The sequence below is a fragment of the Neodiprion pinetum genome, chromosome 7 (genome assembly GCF_021155775.2).
Source record: "Neodiprion pinetum isolate iyNeoPine1 chromosome 7, iyNeoPine1.2, whole genome shotgun sequence".
Taxonomy (NCBI): domain Eukaryota; kingdom Metazoa; phylum Arthropoda; class Insecta; order Hymenoptera; family Diprionidae; genus Neodiprion; species Neodiprion pinetum.
The window spans coordinates 3,588,276-3,613,806 of record NC_060238.1 but is presented as its reverse complement, the minus strand read 5'-3'; the positions used below and the strand labels follow the sequence as shown (position 1 = coordinate 3,613,806).

General features: G+C 39.0%; 1 protein-coding gene across 2 annotated transcripts in view; it reads left to right on the top strand.

Annotated features, from left to right (window-relative positions):
- The window catches only part of LOC124223146 (nephrin), a 228,003-nt gene that overhangs the window by 190,019 nt on the left and 12,453 nt on the right, over positions 1 to 25,531 (top strand). For both annotated transcript variants that reach the window (XM_069137749.1, XM_046634880.2), the window contains 8 exons: positions 2,219 to 2,329; positions 7,938 to 8,147; positions 12,786 to 12,940; positions 15,386 to 15,530; positions 15,616 to 15,746; positions 16,000 to 16,159; positions 23,628 to 23,927; positions 24,413 to 24,709. In XM_069137749.1, coding sequence (XP_068993850.1) covers positions 2,219 to 2,329; positions 7,938 to 8,147; positions 12,786 to 12,940; positions 15,386 to 15,530; positions 15,616 to 15,746; positions 16,000 to 16,159; positions 23,628 to 23,927; positions 24,413 to 24,709 — 1,509 coding nt within the window. The remainder of the gene's footprint in view (positions 1 to 2,218; positions 2,330 to 7,937; positions 8,148 to 12,785; positions 12,941 to 15,385; positions 15,531 to 15,615; positions 15,747 to 15,999; positions 16,160 to 23,627; positions 23,928 to 24,412; positions 24,710 to 25,531) is intronic.

Genomic DNA, 25,531 nt, shown 5'->3' with positions numbered 1-25,531 from the left:
CGAAACTTTATTTTTCGGAAATTTCCTCTATCGTAACTTGAATTTTTGGAATCTTGTATTTTGGAACTTTGAACCGTCGGGTTTCCAACTGCATATTCGAAACTTTGCAGTTTCTCCGAGGTTTGATTTCCTTACTTCAAATTCCCCCTACCAAATAATTCGGAATTAGACGCTTCCGGAACCTTTCGAATTTGGAACTCAACGATAGCCCAAAAAGTATCCTAAAATTTTATCAACATCGTGAAATCTCTGTAGAAAAGAAGAACGACTCGTTCTGTAGATTCTAACCCCGTCGAGCCGCAGTGCAGGTTTCGCTCTTATATGCGAGGGCAGCTGGCGTTGAAGGATGGCGTTTAATTAATTGGTATACACGTCATTTTGAATCTCGAACAAGCTTGCAAAGGCAGCTTTGCGGCCTGCCGCAGGCTAACGTGTTCAAAACTGAGCGAAACAGCGCGGCAGCGACGCGACTCGATCTGATACCGAATAAACCGTCACGCGAACTCCTCGGGGAACAAGGTATGATCGGTAGGGTTACCGGGTTGAAACATGTTGTCAGAGTTCGCTCAGCGGGTTGCCTTCCGACGATTTAAAATCTTATTTATTTGACTGCCCGACGATTCGCTCGCCTGGAACAACTACGTGTCAGATCAATCTTTCTCCGGTCAAGTTATAAGCCTGTATATTATAATTATCGCAAGCCTTACGACGAAGCTAATATAAATGCCTATTTACGAAAATTTTGGGCGGAGTTGAAGTTCCGGATTTGAAAGTTCCGAAAGCGCCTAATTCTGAATTATTTACTCGCGAAACTTGAAGCAAGGAAATCAAACTTTAGAGAAACAATAAAGTTTCGAATGGTCGGAAGCCCGACGGCTCAAAGTTAGGATAGTGCAAAGTTCCCAAGAGTAAAGTTCTGGTATAGAAATATTCTGAAAAATAAAGTTTCCATAAAGTAAAATTCAGGAAAATTAAAGTACACTCAAAGTTTGTTTGTTTAACTTCAACTTCCGCCGCTGAAAAATTCAAAATTTTGCGCTTTTGGAACCTTTCAAATTCGAAATTTCAACACCATCCCAAGAAATTTAGTCACGCGTTTTGGCGCGATCAAATTTTCGGACTAAAGTTTAATCGATATAATTTTCACCGATGCAACTGTGAGTCTCAATTTAAGAATTTTAAATCTCAGAATTGCAACTCGTTCAAGATTATCTCAATTAATTCGTCAATATTGCCTTTGTGAAGGATGTATTTCAATCTTGGCTCTCAGATTTATTTACAGATCGCTTTAATTCGGCTGGTTTCAAATTTCAAATCATTGTTGAATGATTATTTATTTTACACAATAAATTCGCGATGCGGATAAATTCTCAACTTGATATCCTCGTGAATTCATCTTCAATTGCAGGATCAAGTATTATTTTAAACTAATTTAATGTGACGATCAAACACCTAATATGGAACAAATTTCAAGATATTTTGTCGCATTCTCTGAGCTGTTGACACAATACCACAATTTTCTGGTTTCATTCTTAAAGATTCTGAGGTTCTAACCTGTCATAAAAAAAAAGTCGCTATAAATTGATTCTACGTCAACCGGTTTTACAGTCCCAAAAATCGCAACTGAACCTTTGCCGATTTTGCCAAAATTTCAACGAACTTAAACTTATGTCGATTCAAAAAAAAAAAAAATAATAACAATTGCTAATCACTTGCGATTCCCAATAAAAAAAGAAAAAAATTTCTAATCTTCCTTTCGTAACTCTTTCATTCGTTTGCCAAGTCTTGTCGCTTTCAAACTTTTCACTGAGTCGTTTTTGAGATCGTCGCAAAAGTTTGTCAAACAAACCGACAGACCCTAATCACTGGGATGAAGTGTCGCAAAAAAAAAAAAAAAAGAAGAAACAAACATTTTTTCCGACTTGTTTCCGTTGAAAAAATCCCACTTATTACAGTCTTTGTTCAATTCCCCTCTTAAATTGTATCAAAAATCTGGTTTCATAATAACAGACGGTCATATTTTGAAACTTTCCGCATGAGTGAAGAACGCTGTTGGAACTTGCCACTATAAATTACCGTTACGAGCTTTTACCTCGGCCGTCGGTGGAAGGGAATCAGAGACGAAGCGAGAAGAGCTTGCACGCAGAAATGCGTGTCTCGCCTCCCGTCGTTACCCCGAAAACTAACCACTCCACCTGATTTCTGTTTGTTCTTTTAGTGCCGCCGCACAAGCCCAACATCCTTGATGACAACGAGAGGACGGTTCCTACGGTCGCTGGTCCCTACGTTGAAGGTGGACTCATGCGGCTCACTTGCGTTGTCTTCGGAGGTGAGTTTTCGCCAGTACCTACCTGTCAAAAAATCGTTACCTTTAAGGGGTTGTAAGAGGTTTAGAGGCCAAAAGAAAAGCGATTTTTTAGGGATTTTTCACGAAGAGACCCTTCAATTTATTGATAAAAAAATTTATGCGGATATTTGAGTAACATTGAACTATGTTCTGATATTTTTCATTCGTTAAAATGATGATTTTTAAAGCTGCTGTAGTCGATCTGCGGGAGCACCTCTAAAAATAGGCGATTCGTAAGCTTATCGAAGAATGAAAAACGTTTTCGCCTTTATTAAAAAACTGTTTTTTTTTTTTTTTTTTTTTTTTTTTCAAACCTGTCTTGGTAAGTTATAAAATTTTTCATCGCCGAGGCGTGAAGTCGACTGAAAATTAACGTGTATAGAAATTATATAATTATAGAAGTGAAATTATATTAAAAATATAATTTCGGGGTATAGAAATCGTCGTGTCAAATACCTGGCGGCTTTTTTCATGCGAATAATTTTCTGCTCCGGGTTGCAGTTGATAAGGTAATCCGACGGCAGACAAATCGTGCAAAAAGCATATGATTCGAATCAGAATCGTAGAAGTTTAGTGTATCGGAATAACGGTAGCGTTAGTCTTGTTTGAGTAACACAAACATGTGAGCATACCTGATATCGCAGAGGAAATATTGATAATAATTGGAGGCGATGTACACACGGTGGCTGTTTGCTAGGTCGTGTAACGCGCTGCGATAAATATTTCAACAGCAAACAAGCAAAGAAGTTGCTTATGAAAGTTCTACGTGTACCGTAAACAGAAGCATTTCCAGTAGCAGCTGCAGGTGAATTGCGTTAAATTGTTGATGCGATTATTAAGAAGAAATTACAGGAAGCGGTAATTTGTTATTGCATTTCCTTCCGTTTCCTTTAATATCTCTTATGAAATAAACTCACATCTCTGATATACCTACCATGAAATGTATCGTAGAATCATTTCTCTGCGCTTGATCAAAGCAGGAAATAGCAATTTGATCCTCAATCGTGCAAAGATAATTGACTTTACGGAATATCTATGTATATATTTTCATCCGAGGTGCACTCAAGAGCGAAATTTTTTAATTATTATTCCCTTTTTGATTTTAATCGAAATTCGAAAAAGATATACGATTCGATCCTACAGGACTATATAATCTCTCGCGTAACGGTCTGCTGCCGTGTTACGCAAGATGAAAGGACGGGGACACGGTCGTTTCAATGGGGGATGATTAACGAGCCCTCGATAAAGTAATTTCAGTTTTGCGAATCGCCCTTCTATCCAGTGACCGCAAGAGGTGATAGGATCGGAGGATTCGACGGTATAACGGATCGAATCCGGGAAAAAATCATCGCAAAATTGGTCAAGGTATATACATGTATATGTATATATATATATATATGTATATATATACGGTTTCTTTTTTTCTTCCTCCCTTTCTTTTTTTTTTTTTTTTTTTTTGCCACGCGTTAATTAGCGAGAAGGTAAAAGGAAACGGGTTCACGTCCTCTTTCACGTCAGATTCTCCGATTCCCCTTTCTTTTCTGATCGGAAAAGAGAGAATGAAGGGGGAAAAAAAAATGTCGGTAGGGGCGTGGACTAAAGCTCACGTTCATTAAAGCCACCGACTGCAGGTGGAACGAGCAACAATAGATGTATGAATACATTGTGTTACTAACGACGCAAATAAAGAAATTTTCTGGACATGCAGGCAGAGAGGGTAATAATATACGTCCTGTAATTTCAGTGATTATGGAGTTAAAAAAGCTCCGGAGCTTTTCATCCTCGCGTACCTCCTTTTGTTTTTAGTTATTTTCAACCCATTACAGTGACTGGATCAGAAATTTACTGAAAATCTGTCTAATTGCTTCCACGTATCAATTTCATTGCGGTACAGAACGTCCTCTGCGAAGAAATTCTGTTTTCAATATGACGCGGTCTTGAGCGCGAGATGAACGACTCGATCAGTGTGACAAATGAACAAATTCTGTAGCTTAAGATTGACAGCATTGACGTGAGGAGTTTACGGTTCAAATTTCATCTCAATCCGTTGAAACGTTCTCGAGATATCGCGCCGAAGGTTCTGAAATATGGGAAAACAATTTGAAAAGTTTGAAATCTAATTTAAGGTTAAGCAGGGAATGTTTGTTCACGTGATTACGTACCTAATATCACCGTGTGTGCATTACAGTTTCAAGAACCGCAACTGAGTCTCGTTTGAAACTTGAGTAACAGTTCGTACTTCCAATATGCGATGCCTAGTTTATTTGATAACGTACCTAGTCTACGTTCGTGCCGCGGAAGGTTGGCGCGGATAGTTTGAAAGTGAGGAAAACTCAAACAGCGAATAGAGAGAGACCTTGTGACCGACGCTGGAAACGCAAAGTCAACAGCCTTCTCTCCGCTTTCCGGTTCCCACATGTACACCGGCTAACCCCTTTTATGCGTTGAAGAACATGGTCGCAGTTTCTTCGTTACAGATTACCGGCGTAGTATCGCCGCGCTTGTTGCGTGCAGCCAATTTTGTTTGACTTCTCTTCCTTCTAGCCGTTTCCTCCCATAAACCGCGCAAACTCGACGCGCGTTTGGATCACGATTTTTCTTCTTATCCGCCAGAACTTTATCACCAGCTCTTCAAGCTCATAACTATAATAGCACCAGCCTTCAGGTACACGTGCTTAACTTTCCAAAGCGTTATGTTCCAGCCAGTTTTTTCAATCCAAGCAAACATTCTCACTTTATCGTAAACACACCTCACCGTTCTGGAATACAGGCAGTCATTTTTACACCTCAATTTCAATGTGCTGTTTTTTTCTTTTCATACTTCTCTTCAAACTTTTTTTTACATATAATTTCACTGCCTCTTTTTTTTTCATGGAATATTTTTTCGCATCTTTTCAACCGCTTGAATGCAAGCTGTAAACTCTTTTATTGAATCGTTTTAGTCGCGAATCATGGCTGTTTGATAAACCTGTCTATTCCATAAACTCTGGTTGAACCATTCATGAATTTTCACTTATTTCACGACTACCTTTTCATCTCTTTTTTCATTTCTGCAAAATTGATATTGAGTCGATTTCGTAGGTCGTTTAAACGCTAAAGTGGTAAATTCAGACGTTCACACACTTGATTGAAAAAAAAATCACTGTAATTTTATAATAATTCAGAGCAAGAAAATTCTCGGATTACGAGAAAAAAAAAAAAACCCCCTAACAACTAATATCCAACATTTTCATTTGTACAGTTTTACTCTTGAATCTGAATTTACTTAGATACTTCCAACACTGAATTAAATATAAAAGCATTATCTTTTACATTAATTTAATACCCTGCTTAATCGGGTTTGTTTTCTATTATACTCTGCCTCTCTTTCTCTTTAGCTCATAACGGGTATATGCAGTCGTGGTGTAAAAAAGCCACAAAACTAATGTTGCAGGACGGAGATACAGATTCTCCATTAGGATATAAACAGCTGTTAATAAAAAGGCATTACAGTCGGTGCGAAAACACGGTTTCGTTCCTCGCAAGCTCGGGCTTCCGATTCCTACAGTGCAGGGTAAAGCTCCGCGTATATATCCGGTTCAGGGGGACGGAGCAGGGAGAGGGAGGGGAAAATGATCACGATGCAACGCTTGTTATTTCACGGCGTTAAAATGTATTTAAAGTAAACAACTTAATCTCGGCAAGGTACCTTCTCCCATCCTTCCCCTCACCCACACCATCAGCCATTCCAATTCCTACGGTCCTCCAGCTTCGCTACCACGTACCGAGTGCTGCCAAGGCATCAATATTCATTGCCCGTTGCATCCCAGGCATGCCTTTAATGCAACGTGGATTTTCTTCATTTTGTGTATGTCTATTCGTTCGCTTATTTGGTTGCTGTTTTTCTTTTTATTCTATTTTAATTTATTTATTTTTTTTCTGGTTTTTATGGCTTTTTTCTCTTGTTTTTACGCGTTCGTCGATCTTTTTCCAACATTTTTATCTGCATATTTATTGGAGCTTTCTATTTAAGTACCTATAATGGAATTTTTTAGATTATCAGATAAGAATGTCAATGAATAATCGATTTTCGATGGAATTGATTATTTTTTTTTTCCCCCGTTTAATCGGGATTATTTTTCAAACTCGTTTGTATTTTCTCACGATCGATTTTCGTTTTTTACTCCGATGAGCGATGCAATGCAATATCAATTCGTGTGATTTAAGTATTAATTATTATCATTGTCTTAGTTACTAAGTATCTATTTTATACACGAGTAACACGAAGTACAAATTATGAAAAAAACTTTTCAACAATTATGTTTCAGCTTTTCAAAATCGATGAATAATTCTATCGAGAATTTTTTTTAGCAAATATATTTTCTTCGCAATTTCGACCCCCTTTTACCTTCACTCCCTACTTCCTTATCTCTAAATCAATCATACTCAAAATCAGCCGACTTTTTACAAACACAGGATCGCTCTAACGAGTTTGATTATCATTTTCTCACTTCGGTATGTTGTGTGGCTGTGTGTAATTAGTCCTGATTGTCGCGTGTCGTTAATACTCACCAGGTATAATCTCGAGGCTTTAATTCCGCGCAGCGAGGCCTCTTTAGCCTGCTCGAAAATTACGGGCTTCGCGTACTCAAGTGGTCTCGACTACTGCTGCCTGACCTACTCCAACCCCTTTCGACTCCTTCCTTGCAGCTTTTTGCATACACAATATGCTCGTTGCATCGTGCAATGTGAACAAATCTCAACCTGGTCACTTATAATCATGAATCGCCATTTTTATTGTTACTATACTCCGTGTTTTGCAGGTTTACCCGCGCACGTTATTAGCGTTAAATTTTTCTACCAACATCTCTGTATAACATTCACACAGACATTGGTTCTCGGTGAAATTACTTAGATTATCACAAAATTCAAAAACAATACGCAAACTAGGTATCACGTTTTTATTATAAAATTTTATAATTAGGCAAACTCGAATTCGCAAATCATTTTGACTCCTTCTAACCCTTTCAAAATTAATGTCGACGTTTTTGAAATTCTATTGTCTGATACTGCTGAAACTTATCAAATCCGCTTTAAGTCCTTTTTCAAAGAAACTACAGGGCAAACCAAAAAAAAATAAAAATCGAATCTATTTAAAACGTGAATAAAATCCAAACGCGTCGACCGATTTTAAAAAACTTTTCTTGTGCTTTAAATTAGAAGAATAAAATTTCGTTCCACGTTTGAAAATCTGAAACATCTCAATTCTTCAATGAGATACACGTTTTTGAAAAATGAATTTTCAAATCAAGATGTGACTCAAGTTGAACATTCTCAATTATTAATTTTTTATCATTCTCTCAGCGACTTTGCCAAAGCCTGTTTTTCCAAAGCGTGTATTTCAGCAAAGAAAGAAGATTTTTTTTTGTATATTCAACCGCAAAATTGAAGGTCTATTCTTCTAGTATCGAGGAAAAACAAGTTTCTGAAAATCGTTTGACGCGTTTGGATTTTATTCACCTTTTAAATCAGTTCAATTTAAGAAAAAAAAATTCTTTACTGTTTCCTCATCCTGTGCATAATTGTTGATTGAAAAAATTTTTACTTTCAGGTCGACCTCAGCCCGTTGTGAGATGGTGGAGAGGCGAAATGCTTCTCGACTCTGAAGAGGAGGCGAGCGAATCTTCTTCAGGGCCCCGAAGAAATACTTTGGTCGTCACGATGCTGACCAGGGCAGATTTGCACGCAGAATTCACCTGCCAGGCGTCGAACAACAACATCAGTCAACCAGTTTCAGCGTCCGTTCGAATCGAGATGTACCGTGAGTAGTTTCTATACCTTAAAAATTCGTCTTCACGAATATTTAAAACGCGTTCCATCGCTAAATACTACCTCTTTCAAGTGTATAAAATAAGCGTTTATTGAATTAAAGTATTGGCTGCCCGAACTTGTCAGGAATTAACAAGTTCTACGTTTATTGAACGATTTTTACGAAATCTAGTACAAGATCCTACCCTTTCGTCTACATACACATCCTGCTGAATTATTTAAAACATTTCGAATAAGAATGTCTGACAAAAATCATGAATTCTCATCACCACCGAGGATTTAATAATTGTACAAAGTTCTCGTTAACTTTGGTATGTAATATCAGTAGCTTTTTGTGAAATTGAATTTGTGACGATAACTTGAGAAAAATGTTCGCTCTCCGATTCATCCTTTGGTTTCGTCTTCTTTCATAGTAATCGAGTTAGAATTCTGGACTTTTGTAATTTCATCAGCTTAATTGTTATTGCTGATGTTTTCCGAGGAGAAGGAGTCGAGTACACTTAGTTTTTTTCTTCCCTTCTTTCTTTCATCTCTCATCTCGCACTTTTTGCCCCGAAGAGTCGAGTGGACGGAATTTCATTATTTGTTGGCCGTCAAGAACGGCCCGCGGGCAATCCGGCCAGCCTCCGGGTATTATAACCAATCGATTAGGGTGCTAGTTGAATAGCAGTGCGGGCAGTGGTCGGCCTTTACCTACCTTTGCGAGAATCGGGCATCGTACAACCCGCACGATCGATTTCTGTCTAAATTGGAAAGCCGATACAAGTCATTAGCAAGGAATAGCATCGACTTGAGATTGGATTTGCGGCTCAGCGTCGAGGTAATGGGATACGGAACAACCGAGATACGGATAAAATAAGGCCCCTCCATTCGCTAGGTGAAAAATCAACTGCAGGCCACGACTATACACTTCGCGTGTCTTGCAACGAGCCTCGAATCGCCATTTATCCGAATTAAACCAGTGCTGCAAAAAGAATTTCTCGTATCATTCGGAATTATGTCGGCAATTTATCGTTGAAAATCTTAGGTTTAATGTTCAAATATTTGGTTTACAAAGTTTCGATGAAACTTCCAAAGTATTTCGATTAGATTGTATTAATTGCTTTGCCAATTTATTGGTTGAGGAGTTTTTCTGCTCGAGGAGTTGTTCTTTCAATAAACGTATTTCAATCCTAAAATATCCGTTATTTAGTCATTTTTAATTTGATATTCGAGTATGGCATTCCCGATTAAATTTGTATTCAGATAGTTTGGAATTGAAGTAAAGTATGGTACTTGGTATTTTTTTTTTTTTTTTTCATTTAAAGAGAACGAATTGTACGAATTTGAAAACAGTATGAATTTCATGAACAACATTAACCTGAGCTTACGTGTAACAATGAAAAGGAGCAAGAAGAAAACCATTAAACGATGGATTGTTTTACAGATAATACGCCAAAAACACTACGAAACGAATACTATTTTTAATTCGTGTATCTATTTAAAAACATCCGATGATTTACGGTTTTTGTATTACTCACCAAAAAAAAAAAAAACTGCGAACATCATGATAAGGTAGAAAGCATTTCGGCACAACGATGTCAATAAATTAACGACGCAGGTGAAAATTATGAGACGAGGTAGAGCTAACGGTGTTGCGTGGGAAGGCGGAAATGAGGGTGGAGGAAAGGGGCGAAGAAGTACGAGGAAGCAGGCACCGGTGTCTAATGGAGCTTTACTAATTAGAGGGCAGTTGGCTGGTAATGGAGTCAGGCCAGTGAAATTGGGTAACATGGTGGTCCTGATTTATACGGACGAGGGAGCAACGGCCATGATTTCGCGCGGTTACTGAGTTACGACGCGGTTCATTTCTCGAAACCCAAAGAACGTGACACTCGGTAGCAGCTCCGATACTTTTCGATCCCCTTAAATCAGCCGAGTTTTTCCCCTTCAATTTCATGAAAAACCGTGGAAACCGTCGGTCCGTTTCGTTGGCGCTCCACCCGGTGGCACCACTCGCGCGTCTCTCGCTTCGGCGCATGCGCAAATGGATCGCGTGACTTCACCGGCGAGTTTTTCAAGCCGTGAAAGGCGGACTGGTTCTTTGCAGCTATCCTGGCTTTGCGGAGCTTTTCGAGAAGGGGGGAAACTTGGCGGATGAAAGTGGGATGAGTGCAGAAAGCTGAGAGCCCACTCAGACTCTGTCGAGTGAACGTCACGTGACCCCTCCCCCCCGAGGCTCATCTAGGAGCTTCGGCACTTAACCGTTGGCCTCGAGGCTACCCTGATATGCGGAATAAATCTGCATTTTTCACCGGGTCGCGCTCTTCTTGCGGTTTTCAAATATGCGTGTATTAATTAACGACGGAGCTTTTTTAATACTCGTGATGAGAATCGGCACACCTTGTTCGTCGCGTTTATTATTCCGGTGATTAACGGCTATTGACATTGTATGTGAAATGAAAACAGAGGGAAGGGTAATTTTAGCCTTTGCTTTATGCATATTCTTTCAGAATTTCAAAGTAACCCTATTGCCGATTTTTCATACTTGCATTTGGTGAACTTCAATTTTATTCGATAGACTACGTTTTGAAAGTACAAAACTTGAATAACAACTTCCGGATTTGGCAGGTATTAATTATGAAGTAGATTCCAAAGTTTAAATAGTATTTTTGGACATTTTTGAGTACAGAATGATTCCAGTCAAGTTCTAAGTCACTTGAAACCAATCAAAGTAACGTGTTGTGAACTGATTTTCGCAGTAATGTAAAGCTCGTCAAAATACATTGAATGAATGAAGCATTTGAAAGCTCTTCTGAATAGTGCAAAGTTTATTTTCGACTGATTTCAGGGCTTGTAAAGTTTCTACCGATACTTCAAAAGCCTTCAAGCTTTTTTTCTAAAGTCACACACAAGAGTCTATTGAACTTGTGATTTGTTCTAAAGTTTTTCAAAGTATCTCAAAGCCTGGTGCCGTACTTCGCAATAATCACGACTCTACTAAATAAGTTTTTTCAGCTTCACGAATCTCTTTTAGAAGTGATTGGAAGTACTTTTAAATCTATTAAATTCCAACACAGTATTTTCCAAACTTCTCAAGTCCCTCGAATGAATTTCAGCGGAGCTTATTACAGTGTGTCGGGGTTATTTCAAGCTCAGTTGACTCGTTTCGAGTATTTCAAATGCATGAGGTGTTCCAAAAATCCTAGAGTTTCGAAGTTCTGCATTCTCGGTTTCCGATCAAACCTCATTTCCGTCTTCGCGACGATAGCAAAAAAAGAAAAAAGTAAAGGACAAGTGCCTTTACAATCAGACCTTCGGCTTAACGAGGTGCTCGAATCTTAATATCTACTGTGTTCGTATTATAGGCCGCAGTTAGCGAAGAGAGAGCCCGAGTTGAGGAGCAAGAAGAATAAGAAAGGGGGTCGGGCGATTTTCCTTCGCCAAGTGGAGTTCAACTTTTCCCTTAAATTTGAAATTCATAGAGAGAATTACTATTTCCCTTTTTATTCTCGGGGCAATTTTAGTCCTTCCTCACAGCAGACTGCTTTCCGTTTATTCCTTCGTTCGTTTGTTCGTTCGTTCGTTCGTTGGTAGCGCATCGTTCGTCTCACTGCAGTTTCACTGAGGTGGCAGCTTGGTGAGCAGCTGCACGAATGAATATATTCATAATGGGACGATTCATTAACTGAGATGAATCCTGCACCCTCTTTTCCCTTCGATGCTCACCCTGACGGAGCTTCAACGTTTCCTCTGCCGCTTCACAGAATACGCAAACCTGCCACCAGCTCTATTGCAGTTTTCAACCTTTACCTGCTTAGCCAAAATGTGGAAGTCGAGGATTTTTCGTGATACACCATTTTTTTTTTTTAATCATATTTTTTTTTTGTCAGTGGTGCTTCCTGCGACATTTTTGAAGTTTCACTTAAATACCATATTTAAAACTGAGATATACAAAATTGAATAAATTAATAAGCGTTTTTTCAACGAGCTCGAGTATTGACTTTTGTGAATGGATTATTCAAATTTGAAAAACCGGAGTTTCCTACTCTTTCGCGAATTATTTTTCATCTGTATCATCTATCATAGAGTTCTCGAATTTATCTAAACATTTTTGGAGAGGAATTATCAAGGTAATCAGATGCGGAGCTACTGGAAAGCGGGGTCGTGATAAACGAGCGTTACTTGTTGATTTTCGGTCGTTACAACGCGACGCGTCAGTCCTTAAGCTGGAAGCCGTTGAACTGCCCTTACCGAAACTTCTTACAAACGAGAAGAAATATCTTCTTATCAAGAATCTCTGGAAACGAAACCGTTTATTAGAATCCGTAAGAATTTCAGTGGGAAGTAAAAATTTCAAATCCGCTTGTTATCGTCGAAAGGTGTGAAATTTATGTCACTTTATTTCAAATTACCGTCTGATATAATCTGCGAATAACAATATTCCAAATCTTTTGCATCACTTTCACAGCGGAATTTTTAGACATTTACAAGCAATTTTGTTTCACTGCTCAGTAGATAATAATAATATATAATAAAATAATCAGCGGAGAGATTCTTCAATCTTGCAGTATAAGGCTTATTAATTATTCTTTTATTCCATGTGAGAAAAATTTCTGCCCCACGTTCACTCCAAATATTTTGTTTGCAGTGAGGCCAATGAGTGTTCAGTTGCTCGTCAGCGATTTGGCGCCCCTCAGTGCTGAAAAAAAGTACAGCATAAACTGCATGACATACGGATCAAGACCACCGGCTAAAATCACTTGGTACCTGAACGGCAAGAGCTTGGACAACTACTCGGATACGGTAAGACACGATTGGTCAAAATTATGAACTAACAGTGAAGCAAATTCTCAACATATCGTTAAAATTTTTGCAAATTTGAGACACTTCACCAATCGAGAATCAGAAGTATGGGATGGAATGAATTATTCAGACTAATTCACTGTGGCAGGTTACCTTCAAGCTAGAATTGCAATTATTTTGTGAAGACTTTTTGAAGGTTCAAAGAATTAACCCTCTGTCTGTAGACTGAGTCTTTCAGGGAACAATCGATTTCTGAATATCAATTTTTATGAAAGATATATTGCAATTTTCGAGTCTTCTAACTTTTGGATAATGTAATAGACACTTCAAGGAGATACCCTGATTTTTTCCGATTTATTGAAGGCCTAAAACTCTTCGAAAAAGTTTACAGACATGAGGCACAGGAATATTTGTGTACGTGTCATGTAAGGTTTGGGTCATTTTTTATCGGTCAAACCGCCATATTGTAAAGGATGATTCGGTATACTAAAACTTCGATACCTGATTCAAAAAGAGCATTCGAAAAAACCCCTGAATACTAAATTTCATCAAAATCGGCTTTACGGTGCTGAAAAATCGGAGTGAGTAGCGCTGAAATATGCTGAAATAAATGTTGGAGTATAGCTGGATTTTTCGGAATGACGAGATCGTTTCAAAATCGAATACTATCACCGCTGGATTGATCAGTTTTTGAAAAACTACGAGTTTTTTTGTTTTTTTTTCCCTGTTGTTAAAAAGCTCATCTAGACAATTCCGCTTATTCGTAAAGATAAAAAATCACGAAATGTTAGCGGTTAGAAAATTTTTTGTAGCAAATTTCCTGCTACCGATGTATTTTAGAACGTCCTGTAGACAATCGAGCGATGCATAAGTGGGTAATCGGTCGAGCTTACGGGGCGAATCGTGGAAGGTGGTATCCTGACACGGAAGGGAAGAAGAGGAGGGAGGGAGAGGGAACCGGGAACGTCTGTAAGGTAAAGTGCTGCTGTTGCGGGATTCGCTAGGAGTAAGAAGCGAGCAAAATAATAGCGAGGCGAGTAACGTGAAAGCGGCGGCGGTGGATGGCGCCGAGCAATAAATCTTTTGGCGTGCGAGAGAATGATTGTCCTGTTTGGTCCTGCAGGTCTATAGGTATAACACATAAAGTCTAGGCTGCCTGCTCGCACGAGCTGCGAGTCAATAAAGATATACTTTTAATCCTCGGGAACCAATCGCTCCGTCGGTAACGAAAACGTCTTCATTGCTGATATTGCTTTGAAATATGCTGCAAGCTCGGGATATATTCTTTGCTAACAACCACTTTCACTCAAGTTGCTCCCGCAAGACTTCTGTATTTTTATTGCTCTTATACAGAAGTACTGATTGCTGTTCAGGTTAAGCTTTACCCCCTCAATATTTATTTCTTCATATTTCAGCGCTATTCACTCTGTTTCTCCAGCACCGTAAAGTCGATTTTGATGAAATTCAGTATTTAGGAGTTTTTTCGAGTGCTCTGTTTGAATCAAGAATCGAAATTTTCGTACATCGAATTATCCTCTACAAAATGGCGGTTGGACAGATGGAAAATGACCGAAAGTTCACGTGACACGTACAAAAATTTTACTGTAAACATTTCTCCGCCAACGGGATCAGATTTTGAAGATGAAAATTCCGAATTTGACACTGCTTCCCGCATAGTAGAGAGTTTGATGAGCAAGAACCTAATCAAAATGTACTTTGTTTGCAAAAAATTGTATCTGTCGATATTTTTCGAACACTGATTTAAATTGGGAGGCAAATTTTTGCTATCGGGTGGATTAGAAGGAGTCGAAATGTGCTGCGATATTTATCAAACTTTGATTATATTTCAAGATCAAATACGTTAATCGGCGAACTTTGTACAGAAACTATTTTACGGCAAGGTTAGCGAGGGGTGTCAAAGGGTGACAATATTGTTAAAGTTGACGTTGGCCCGAATTGAGGGATGAAAATTCGTATTCACCAATTCAAGCCATCTCATTAATTCTTCGTATATATATATACACAGCTATTCGGAAAACTTGGGCAATAAATATTCCAGGTTTGATAGCAGTACGTCATAATTAGACGAGCAAATGAAGCCGAGACACGCTCGTCCGGAGATTTATTGGCTCTGGGTCCGGAGTAATTCTTTTCCGATTGTCAGATCCAGTTCTCTTTGTATCATTACAATATATACATATATACGTTATGCCCACGCGGGTACTGCAAGATTTAACCATCAGATCGTATTAACCTCTGGACGTAGTTGAGCTATTAGTTATTCTTCACTCCATGACTATTTGCCCCTGTTTCGCTCTTCGTTGTATAAAATCGATCACCCGCAAGCTCGAAAGCATGCAACTCGAGGAAAGACGATTGGTGCGGAATTTCAGGACTACAATAACCGCCATTCAAATACGAAAATTTCTCGTTTATACTCCGCAGATATCGCCGGACACGAACATGACCATGTCGACCCTCAACTTCAAAGCCACGCTCCAGGATCATAAAAAGAAGCTGACCTGCCGAGCCGAGAACAACAAAGTTCACGGAGGCGTCGACGAGGCCAACTGGGAACTGGACATCAATTGTAAGTACATCAAAGGACGAAGCCCTGAAGGTTATCTTCTCCACTGTTTGACCATACTTAAATGCTTCCTCCTTCGGTTCCACAGTCGTTCCTGTTCTTCGACTTGAGCTTGGATCGAACATGAACCCCGAGGATATCGAGGAGGGTGACGACGTCTACTTTGAGTGTAAAGTCCACGCGAATCCCGAGGCTTACAAGGTCGTCTGGAAGCACAACGTGAGCTTATAGAAATTTTCTAGTTGTTCTAGAAAAGTCTTTGCAAATTTGAGTTTCTGGTTCGAGTTCATTCCATCTGGTGTTGCTTTTTTACTCGGCATAGTGTAGAATCAACGATTTCCTTTGTTCTTGGACACCTCGACCTGGAACAAATTGAAGTGAACGTTATTCACAGAGGAGAGAATTCTTTCGGAGTCGAGGTAATTGTTTACGACTACCTATTCATATACCTTCTTGAATTTCTGCTCCGCAGGGAAACGTTATACAGAACAACGCGAAGAACGGCGTTTTCGTTCAACGATACGACCTCGCTTTCAGAAAGGTGAACCGCTCCCAGGCTGGCAATTACACCTGCGTCGCAAGCAACGTCGAGGGCGATGGTACCAGCAACAGTGTAGAGCTGAAAATAATGTGTAAGTAACATTCACGCTCCACGAATTATTTACAGTAGTTTAATAATGTTCTTTACGTATGAATACTCTTATACAAGATGAGATTTTCGAACCATTTAAAATGGATATAATCCATAAGCTTAAAGTTGTTGGTGAATTATCTCGAATTTGCTTCGATAGATATTCAGCTGAATTCATTGGAATGTCAGAGCGTGGTCATTTTAAAATTCAAAATAGGTATGAAAATCACGCGAGATGTTGCGGAAGGATCGTAAAAGCTTTTGCAATTGCACGAAGCCGAAAGTTCTTGAGGAACTATTGAAATCATACGACTGAGTCGACTTCAAACAATTTCTTTTTTTTTTTTTTTGCTTACGATGATATATTAATGGAAAAGAAGAAGTAGTTTGAAAATTGTAAAATCATAGGGTCCTGAATGTATAATATTTCAGTAATATAATTGATAATCCAACGAAGCGAAGAACGTCCAATTGAGCGAAAGTGAAATCTCGAAAAATCCGTTCTTTTTATGCAAAATCAGGCGTCCCAGAAATTCTGTGCCGAGTAGAAGATTACAGATTAACCGCAAACCGGAAACCGGAAAATAAAACGAAAGCCAAAAGCTTCTCTCTTGTCTAAATACCTGAGCTTTGTTCTGATTGTAAAAGGGATAAACCGGCCAAGAGTCTGGATCGCGGGTTTGATGTGGCGAGTTAATTCCAGGGATGGCTAGCGGTTTCCGTGTCGGTATTAGATAGGCCTTGGTGAAAGGATGAGGGAAGAGAAAGGTGGGATTGGGATGTGTGCCCAGAAATGCCTTGAGGCTCGTGTTGATCTTGCGAATTATTAATTTGCCACGAAAATGCGGAAACTAATTCATCCTGCCTCAACTCCGCTCCTCTGTCTGGCGTGCGTCTCCCGCGGGACAAGGGTGCGGCATGTAGGCAGGTGAATACACACACACATCGTGCCCATACACACCGCAAAACCGGAAGCTTTGGCCATTTTCCGCAAGCTCGATGAAATTTATTAACTACGATGAACGATGCGTGCCTTACTTTCCTTGGGGAATTTTTATAATTATCTCAATTTTAACTCCTCGTTTACAAAGTGTAAGTTCTCTCTCTCCCTCTCTCTTTCTCTCTCTCTCTCAGTTGTAATGGTCAAATATTTGCGGTATGTCCTTATTTTATGTTACTTAGTCTGTTCCGTCGTTCGTGAATGTCGAAGAGACCTGTTTTGGTCACATAAAATGTTGAAAATCGATTCTCCCCGTCATTTCAAGCAACATATAAACATATCGATATATTTCTAGTATTTTTGGTTTCCGGTTGACAATAAGACTCGCGCATAATTGGCAGGTTGAAACAGCGTAGTCATTAGCGCGTCGTGCGGCATTGAAGTACATGTTGTTGGATCCAGGTTGCACGGATTCGAAGCACTTGGAAATTGGCTTCTCTCTGTAACTATAGGCACGAGATCCTTGACGTGAGACTCTACCGGGATCCTTGACGCTGCTGGATACATATAATCGCAATTTAGGGGCGGAATGGCGTTCCGAAAACCGCCAAAGACGATCCGCGAGCACTTGAGCATCTCCTAGAAGCGGAGACACTGCGCACTTGATTGCATACAGAACCCAAGAGCGCCCATCTGGACGAAATTCAGATCCCGGTTTACATCAGACGGCTGCGAGTAATCCGATGCCTTCTATACGAGATAGCATAAAGCTGAGAGAGGGTTTTCAAATTTATGGGGGAAGTTACGGCCAAAAAATATATTTGCAGTTTTTTCCATTTTTCCCCGTATCGATTTTGGCCCTGAGAAAATTTGTGGAGGTCGTAAACCTTCAATTTGTAGGAATCTGCATTATACTGCAACTCTTGAATTGAATATAAACAAATCGTCTACTTTGAATGATAGTTTGATGGTAGTGATAGATTTTTCAATAAATTGCCAGTTCAAATTTTTTAACCTTTCATAATATTACAAATCCGTCTTTATTCAATCGTACGGCAGATAAAAAAAGTTTTAAAAATTTTGCGATAGAAGCTTTGCAAAATACGCTAAAAAGAAAAACTTAAACATGATTAGCTCATCAAAATTTGACAAACGATACAAATTTACTCAAAGTGTATAACGATGTAATCAACGGAGTAAACAAGTTTATAAACAACCGGCTACTTATTTAAAAATTACCAATTCAATTCAAATCGATCAATTTCATTTACATTCTTCAGATCCTTGTATGCAAACACATTTTGGTCTCATTAATTTTTAAACCGGATTGTAATTTCTTCTTGAAAAAATTTGTCAAAACCATGCAAAACCATCAAAATTATACGTCTAACTTTAAATTCTACGTGACTATCGGTGGCATAAATTTTGATGTCTTTTTCCAAAAATTCCGGCCATAAATACCTCGGAATCTCGAAACTGCGTAGAGTACAGGTGTTGTCTGAAACAACGGCCGGAGGCAATGGCGGCGAGGAGAAAGGACAGGTGTAGAACAACATTCGACAAAATCGAGTTAATTAAATTAACTCAATTACCGCGGGATAAGCAAGTAACGCCGGTTGTTTTTCAGCGCTCGGTGGAAAGCGGAAACAATGGAAAGTGTAGCTACTACCGCCGGGTTGTGGAGGAGATGTAATATCCGAGATTTGCATGAAATTGAACCTGCACAATGGCCGCGCTACCCTCAGTCGTTGCCGTACAGGAACAGAACTGGGGTATCTAGCGAATTATCAGATAAAACTCAATTCTCCATTACCGAAAAACGGTGAAGTAAACGCAGTTTTATCAGAAAGGTACGACCTGCCTAAAAAATGGCCACGCAAAATTCTTATGCAAATTAGCTCCAGGTAGAATTGGCTGGATTTTTAGTATGCTGTAGTACACAAGTCCCAAAAGTTAGTACTTTTCGATATACAGGCTTCGGCAGAAAGGTGTACAGATTTTTTTATGCCTATGGATTTCCTGATTTTCATGAATTACACAGCTTCAAGGGGACTTGAAATCAAATGAATCGCTCAAAAAACTGCACGGTTGATTCTCAAAAATAAGAAGATAAGATAAGAATCATGTATTTCGGAAACTACTGATTTCTGGGACTTGTGTCTACGAGAAAATTTCGATCTTGAGCCAATTTCCGTAAGAATTTTTCGGGGTCCTTTGAATCATCAAAAATACCGTTCATGTGAATTTTTGGATGACTATTTTTTTTTTTTTTCTTCCAACCACACGACGCATTTTGACCTGCTCGTTTGCGTAACGTTGGTAAAACGAACGATATTACAAACGACGCGCGATTAAGCGAAACTCCACGGGCAATTATTACGACCGGCGAACTAAATCTCCCGCCCTTTTTTTCCCGCGCGCGGGAAACTCGCTCGCTCATCTGTCCGGCAGCTGAACTGTCTCACCGCAAACCCTGCGAGACCTGCCCGAAACCACCGACAGTAGGGACACATCGTCACCAAGAGTAAGCGTCGCCCATTAAACGTCGGCCCTGTTCACCGCCTGTAACGATCGTATTGAGAACATAACCTGTACGCCCTGTCCCGGCAATAAAGATCACCTCGTTTGCCATTTATGGGTACGGAAAGGGCCGGCGTTTTTTCAAATTTTCACCATCGCTTCGGGTGGGATGTGCTTTCACCCTCTGGGAATTTATGTGGAACTCGTCGTCGACGCAATTTTTGAAAATACCAACGTGCTTTGTCACTCTGACGCATCGTCGTAGTGACGCTGAATTTAACGCCGTTTGAACTCTCTGCAGTTATTTACCCTGCAGCTTGGCGTTGACTGAACCTCTTTAGCGTTATTCTGTATCAATTATTTATTTATTTATTGCATGCTGCTGGAATGAATACGTAATACAAAGTATATATCCCGACATGGTACCATATAAAGGCACTCGTATTCAGGAATGGATTCAAAAACTAGCTTATTACTAAAACTTTCCTGACTAATCAGAGAAAAAACAATTGATTCATAATGCAACTCTAACAATTTTTTTTTTTTGTTGCGACTCCACTTACTTCATTCCATACAATATTTTACGATAAATTTTTTTAGTTTTTCCTTAATAATATGCAATTTCCTATTATTACAAACGATGAGCTTTGAATCTCAACTGATCCGAAGTTTGTCAAGTTTGAAAAATTTCAATATTGAAATTCTGAATGTAATTGTGCAAATTCACAAAATCGTGATCTTAAATTTGTCAAGTATTTTTTTAGTCTTCAATCATTTCAAGTTCAGTGTTAAATTTCTGTTTCATCCAACTGTTTTTTTTTTTTTTTTTACATCTGATGTCAAATGGGGATCAATTATAAGGTGCTGAAATAAACACTAAACACAGAGCAATGTTGGTTTCGAAAATTTTTTTATCTCTTGTTTTTTTTTTTTCCTAATGACGTGAAATGGATTTTTTCTCGAGTTTGATCAAGGAAAAAACTGTGACGAAAAATAACTTGAGCCCAGTTTTTCTCATAACTTATTACTGCATTTTCTTCTGCCAGAAAAAAAGATTGTACATGTATTCGGCTATACTTTCTACTATCGTGTATAATATTATACGTAAGCCTCTGCGAGGGATATCCGGTGTCGTATTATTCGGCTAATGCAATTTTTCTACATCCAATATTCCTCGACGCAGGCGTAAAAGTATATAATACGTATCATATTCAGGCTAGGTGTATTTTTCGATGCGGGCTTATCCGAATACCATATGCGGGAAAAATACCTCTGAAGAAAAGCGTCAGTTTCAGTTCTGGAAAACGTCAGTATACACTTCGTTAACTTGAAACGAGAAATCCCGCAAGTATTCAATATCCACTCGGATATAATGATGATAATAATAACGTATCTCCGTAAATTATAAAAAAAATAAGCAGTCAAATAGATGGTGAAGCAAAAAATTCTATCATAAAAAATTTGACAAACATTTCTCCAAGTGTTATTCCTTTGTTCAAAATTTTCTTCAGAGTAATTGTATAATAATATTCAAGAATATATAATGAACCTTAGATTTGAATTGAAAATTATTTTGATACTTCTTAAATGAAACAAATTTTCCTGTCTGAAATGATTTAAAAAACTCATTAAATTCTTACTCGTATCATTTATATAAAATTCCAACAATCGTTGAATCGATAAATTATTCCTTACTAAAATTTAAATTCATTCCAGAGAATGAAATATTCAAACCGAAACAAACAGATAATTAAAACTCTCTGTACAGATGATGAAAACTATGAATAATGAACACGAAATAACTTTTGAACTGCTCTTCAAACCTTCATACTTCAAGTCTAAAAAGCACCTGTCTGAAAAATGTTGAGATAAATTTCTCGAGCTCTGCACAGTCTGCCGTCAAATAAGAGAATAGAAAATTTCGCAGACGCGAATAGCTGTAAAGGCAAGTGCAGGCGGTACCGACACATAACATACCTATAGACATACGTTCATGAATGTATAATACAATACGAACATAAATCCGACAGGAATAAAGCGAGGTTATGCGCAGTTAGAGTGTGAAGAATGGGGAAAAGTTTGGTTCGAATGAAATTTAAAATAAATATACATATAGGCGAATAGTGTGATATGAAGAAAAAAAAACAAAATTTGCAATAAAAAAGAAAGAATTTTCAAACCAAAACAAAACAGGAGGACGTTTAAAAAACAATATGTAATAAACGACGCTTTGCGGGAGTCAGGTGAAAATTACCGAGAATTGTTTTCTATTTTCCGATCGTTTGAACGGCTGGACTCGCCGTTTGGTTCTGGGGGTTGGGCAGCCTGCCCCGACAATGACTTGGCGTCGGGCAGATTTACAGGCTGCTGTTGCCCTCGGCGACAAATGGGTTTCCGCACTGAACCGCTATTATACGTAACCCCGTCCACTCGCCCTAAAAACGCCTCCCCCCTTTAACTCTCTTTCTCTCTCTTTCTGTGTGTGCAAGGTGGAAATAATTAAACTGACTGGCATCGAGTCCTTCGCGCCTCGCGTGCAGTCGGTATTGGGGATGCGTTATGGGTCAGGATCCGTGCTGCCTTATTGCCTCGGTCGGTAACACGCTCGCATTCCGACACCGCTCTTGGAGCAGCCCCGTGTTTCTATGAATTTTAAATTTGCAATCGACCCGATTACAACTCACGTAAAACGCGACGATGCCGTGTTGAAATAGCAATATTTTTTTGTACATCCAGTATCGGTTTAGTCAGAACGAGAGAAAATCCACAAATCCAATCATTACAAGATTTTTCATTCTTCAACTAGTGATGGAAACATGATGGAACAGACTCTTCAATTCTCCAAAGATGTCACGCGAATTTCAATCAATTGAAATCAACTTTTAATCAATTCGGGTCACTTTTCATGAGCTCAGGTAACTTTTTGACTTCAAAACTAGGAATTAGGATGGCTTCACGTGATTTTCAGCAATTTTAAGTAACATAGGGTTAATTTTTATCAACCACTCTGGCTTATATAATGATTTCGAATAAATTCGCCATATATAATATTAACTGGAAGGAATTATTCTAGTAGTTTGCACCACGTGCTGAATTCAAATTCTAGTCGTGTAGCATTTTTTATGTGGAAAAAAATATGAACAAAAATGTCGGTAGGAAATTTTTCCATTAAACGTACAGTAACGCTTTTAAATTGATAGGAAGATAATATTTCAACGCTTTAACCACTTTCAATGGAGATTACGAGATACGTGGCATCAGATCAGATAGAGAAAAAAGCTTTATAGAATTCGCTGTACACGGTTGTGCATCCAGTCACATGCACGGTCAGCTATAGATAAATATGGTTTTAAATGGAAAAAAGGATTGATAGAGAAAATCCCATTGAGCTGCCAATTTCAGATGCCCGAATAGACTCGCTCGAATCGGATAAGAACTTTTCAATCACTCTGAATTCCGTAAAACCCTTGACGAAAGTTAGGCTCATGCGTATTTTTATATTCATACCAAGGAATGGACTCATGTATGGAAGTTTTACAAATATTATTTCATGTATTCTTCTCGATCAAATTATATAAAGTGGATGTATCTTACGAAATGTTTTTTTCTCAATTCTAAAACCATTCGGAACATTGAAACAAATGAGTTTTCAAAAGCGATTTTAAGGAATGGACGAAGCTTGATTACCGTTCGTTTGGAAAATTTTGAACACCGATGTTTTGTAAAATTCAGGGTATTTCCAAAACTCGTCAAACTCATGTCAGAATTAATTTTTCGGTATGAAAAAGTTGTGCCAGCTATAGTTGACAGCGAGAAAAATGTTGAATATCAAATTGGATAGTTCCGAAAAGTACAGAAAAAATTTGAGTGAGCAATTTGCAGGATTAAAATCTCGTTAGCAATTCATAATGAAAGGTTTTGTCTCGCTGCGGAAAAAGGAAATTCACCCGATGCCTCACTCTGCGATGTTTCTTGTTCATTTCTACTTAGTATCGATATGTGATTTCAGACAAGCCGATTTGTCTTCCGGACCAGAAGTTGGTCTACGGTGTTGCGAGGCACGAAGAGGCGCGAGTGATTTGTCGCGTTGAGGCTTACCCGGCTCCGCACACCTTTCGATGGGCTTTTAACAACACCGAAGAAATGGTAGACGTTCCTCAAGCCAGGTACAAGAACTCAACGAGACGAACGCAGAGCATCCTCACTTACAGACCGGTCACCGAAATGGACTATGGAATGGTGCTTTGCTGGGCGAGCAATACCGCTGGATTACAGAAGAACGCGTGCATGTTCCACATCATTCCTGCACGTGAGATAAATCAGCAGAATTTTTCACCCTTAGAGACAATCCTATACCCATTGATGAAATGCAATAAGTAATTGTGCTCCACTCGATCATCGTGCACTGTAAATTCATGATTTAATAGCGAGACTCGATCACATTGGGTGCTGATCAATTGAACCAAACGGGTTTGTAACATTAAAAAGTTGAATGAAACTTGGTTGACTTTTCATAACCCCGAAAACTATCCGCTTTGTTTTCTAAAGCTTGAAGTCGAGCGTACATTCAATTACCGATCACGTTGACGGTGTTTCATTAAAGTCAAGTCAAATCTTCGATTATTTTTGGTCCGTTTAATTGACCTTCTGACGGATGAAAAAGTAATATTGGTACTTGAGTGAAGTTACTTTGATCGATTCTGAGTAAATGACCTAATCGAATAACTGGTGATTGTCCGTGAATTGAGTTAAAAATAACGATGGGTAATCAATTGGTTGACTTGATTGTTTCAGAGAAGCCAGAATCGCCGTACAACTGCACGTTAACAAACCAGACGACGGACTCGTTATCGGTGGAATGTACAGCGGGGTTTGACGGTGGTCAGCAGCAGTACTTTTTTCTTGAAGTATTCGACCAGCACACGGCGATACTGCAGGCGAACAGGACGTCGAAGGATGCTGCCTTCACGGTTGCTGGCCTCGAGCCAGGAAAAGTTTTGAAGATGGTCCTTTACGCTGCGAATTCAAAGGGGCGAAGCAAAGAGACGCTGCTCGAAGGGTTCACGTTGAAGGTTGCCGAGAAGCAGACTGGTAAGCATAATATTACCCAACGTTACACTTTTGTAACCGAGGAAATTGAAGCCGATCATTAGGACCAGGGGCTGGGCTCACCCATCGATCTCATTATTCCTTTCAAATCAAAAAAATTATATTTATAACGACTCCGCAAAGTCCTGGAACTCATTAAATTTAGTGTTATACGCTGTAGTGAATTTTTTGTGTTACGAAACCACTCCAGCAAAATCGATCAGGTTACTAAAACTTACCGTAAAGTGTCGATAAATGACTTTTTTTTTTACACACATTGGGACACGTTTAAGCCTCGTTAACTTGTCGTAGCGTTTAATCAATTTCCGTCTAATTGGAGTAGAGATAAATTGAAGTAGCTTCCAACTATAAAGGTATGAAATTTTTGTCGTGCTGAGGTAAAATTTGAGTGTCAAATCTGAAGGATGTTAAATTTAAGTGCAGAGAAATTAGTGTGGCGTGAAATTGAAGCGGCGAGGTTTTAGTGGTTATTTAAACGTTGTTAAATTCAAGGGGTGGCGAATTTACGAGGTGATAGATTCAAGTGATTTCAAATTTGAGGGGGGTGGGGGAGGGAGGATAAACAGTCGGAACTCTTTGTCGGAGTTCGAGGAAATATTGAAGGATATTTCCTACAAGGATACTAGCTCAGGTGAGCTAGCTCAGTGATAACAGTAACGCGAAGCACTTTAATGAGCAGGGAGGAGGAAGCCCGTTAAGGTGACGCTCGGGTTCTAATGAATATTGAATTTCAAAGCGTCCGAGAATAGCAAAGTATCCCGTTGGTATGCAAACAAAACCTCGTCCTCGCCCGGACATCTTGGG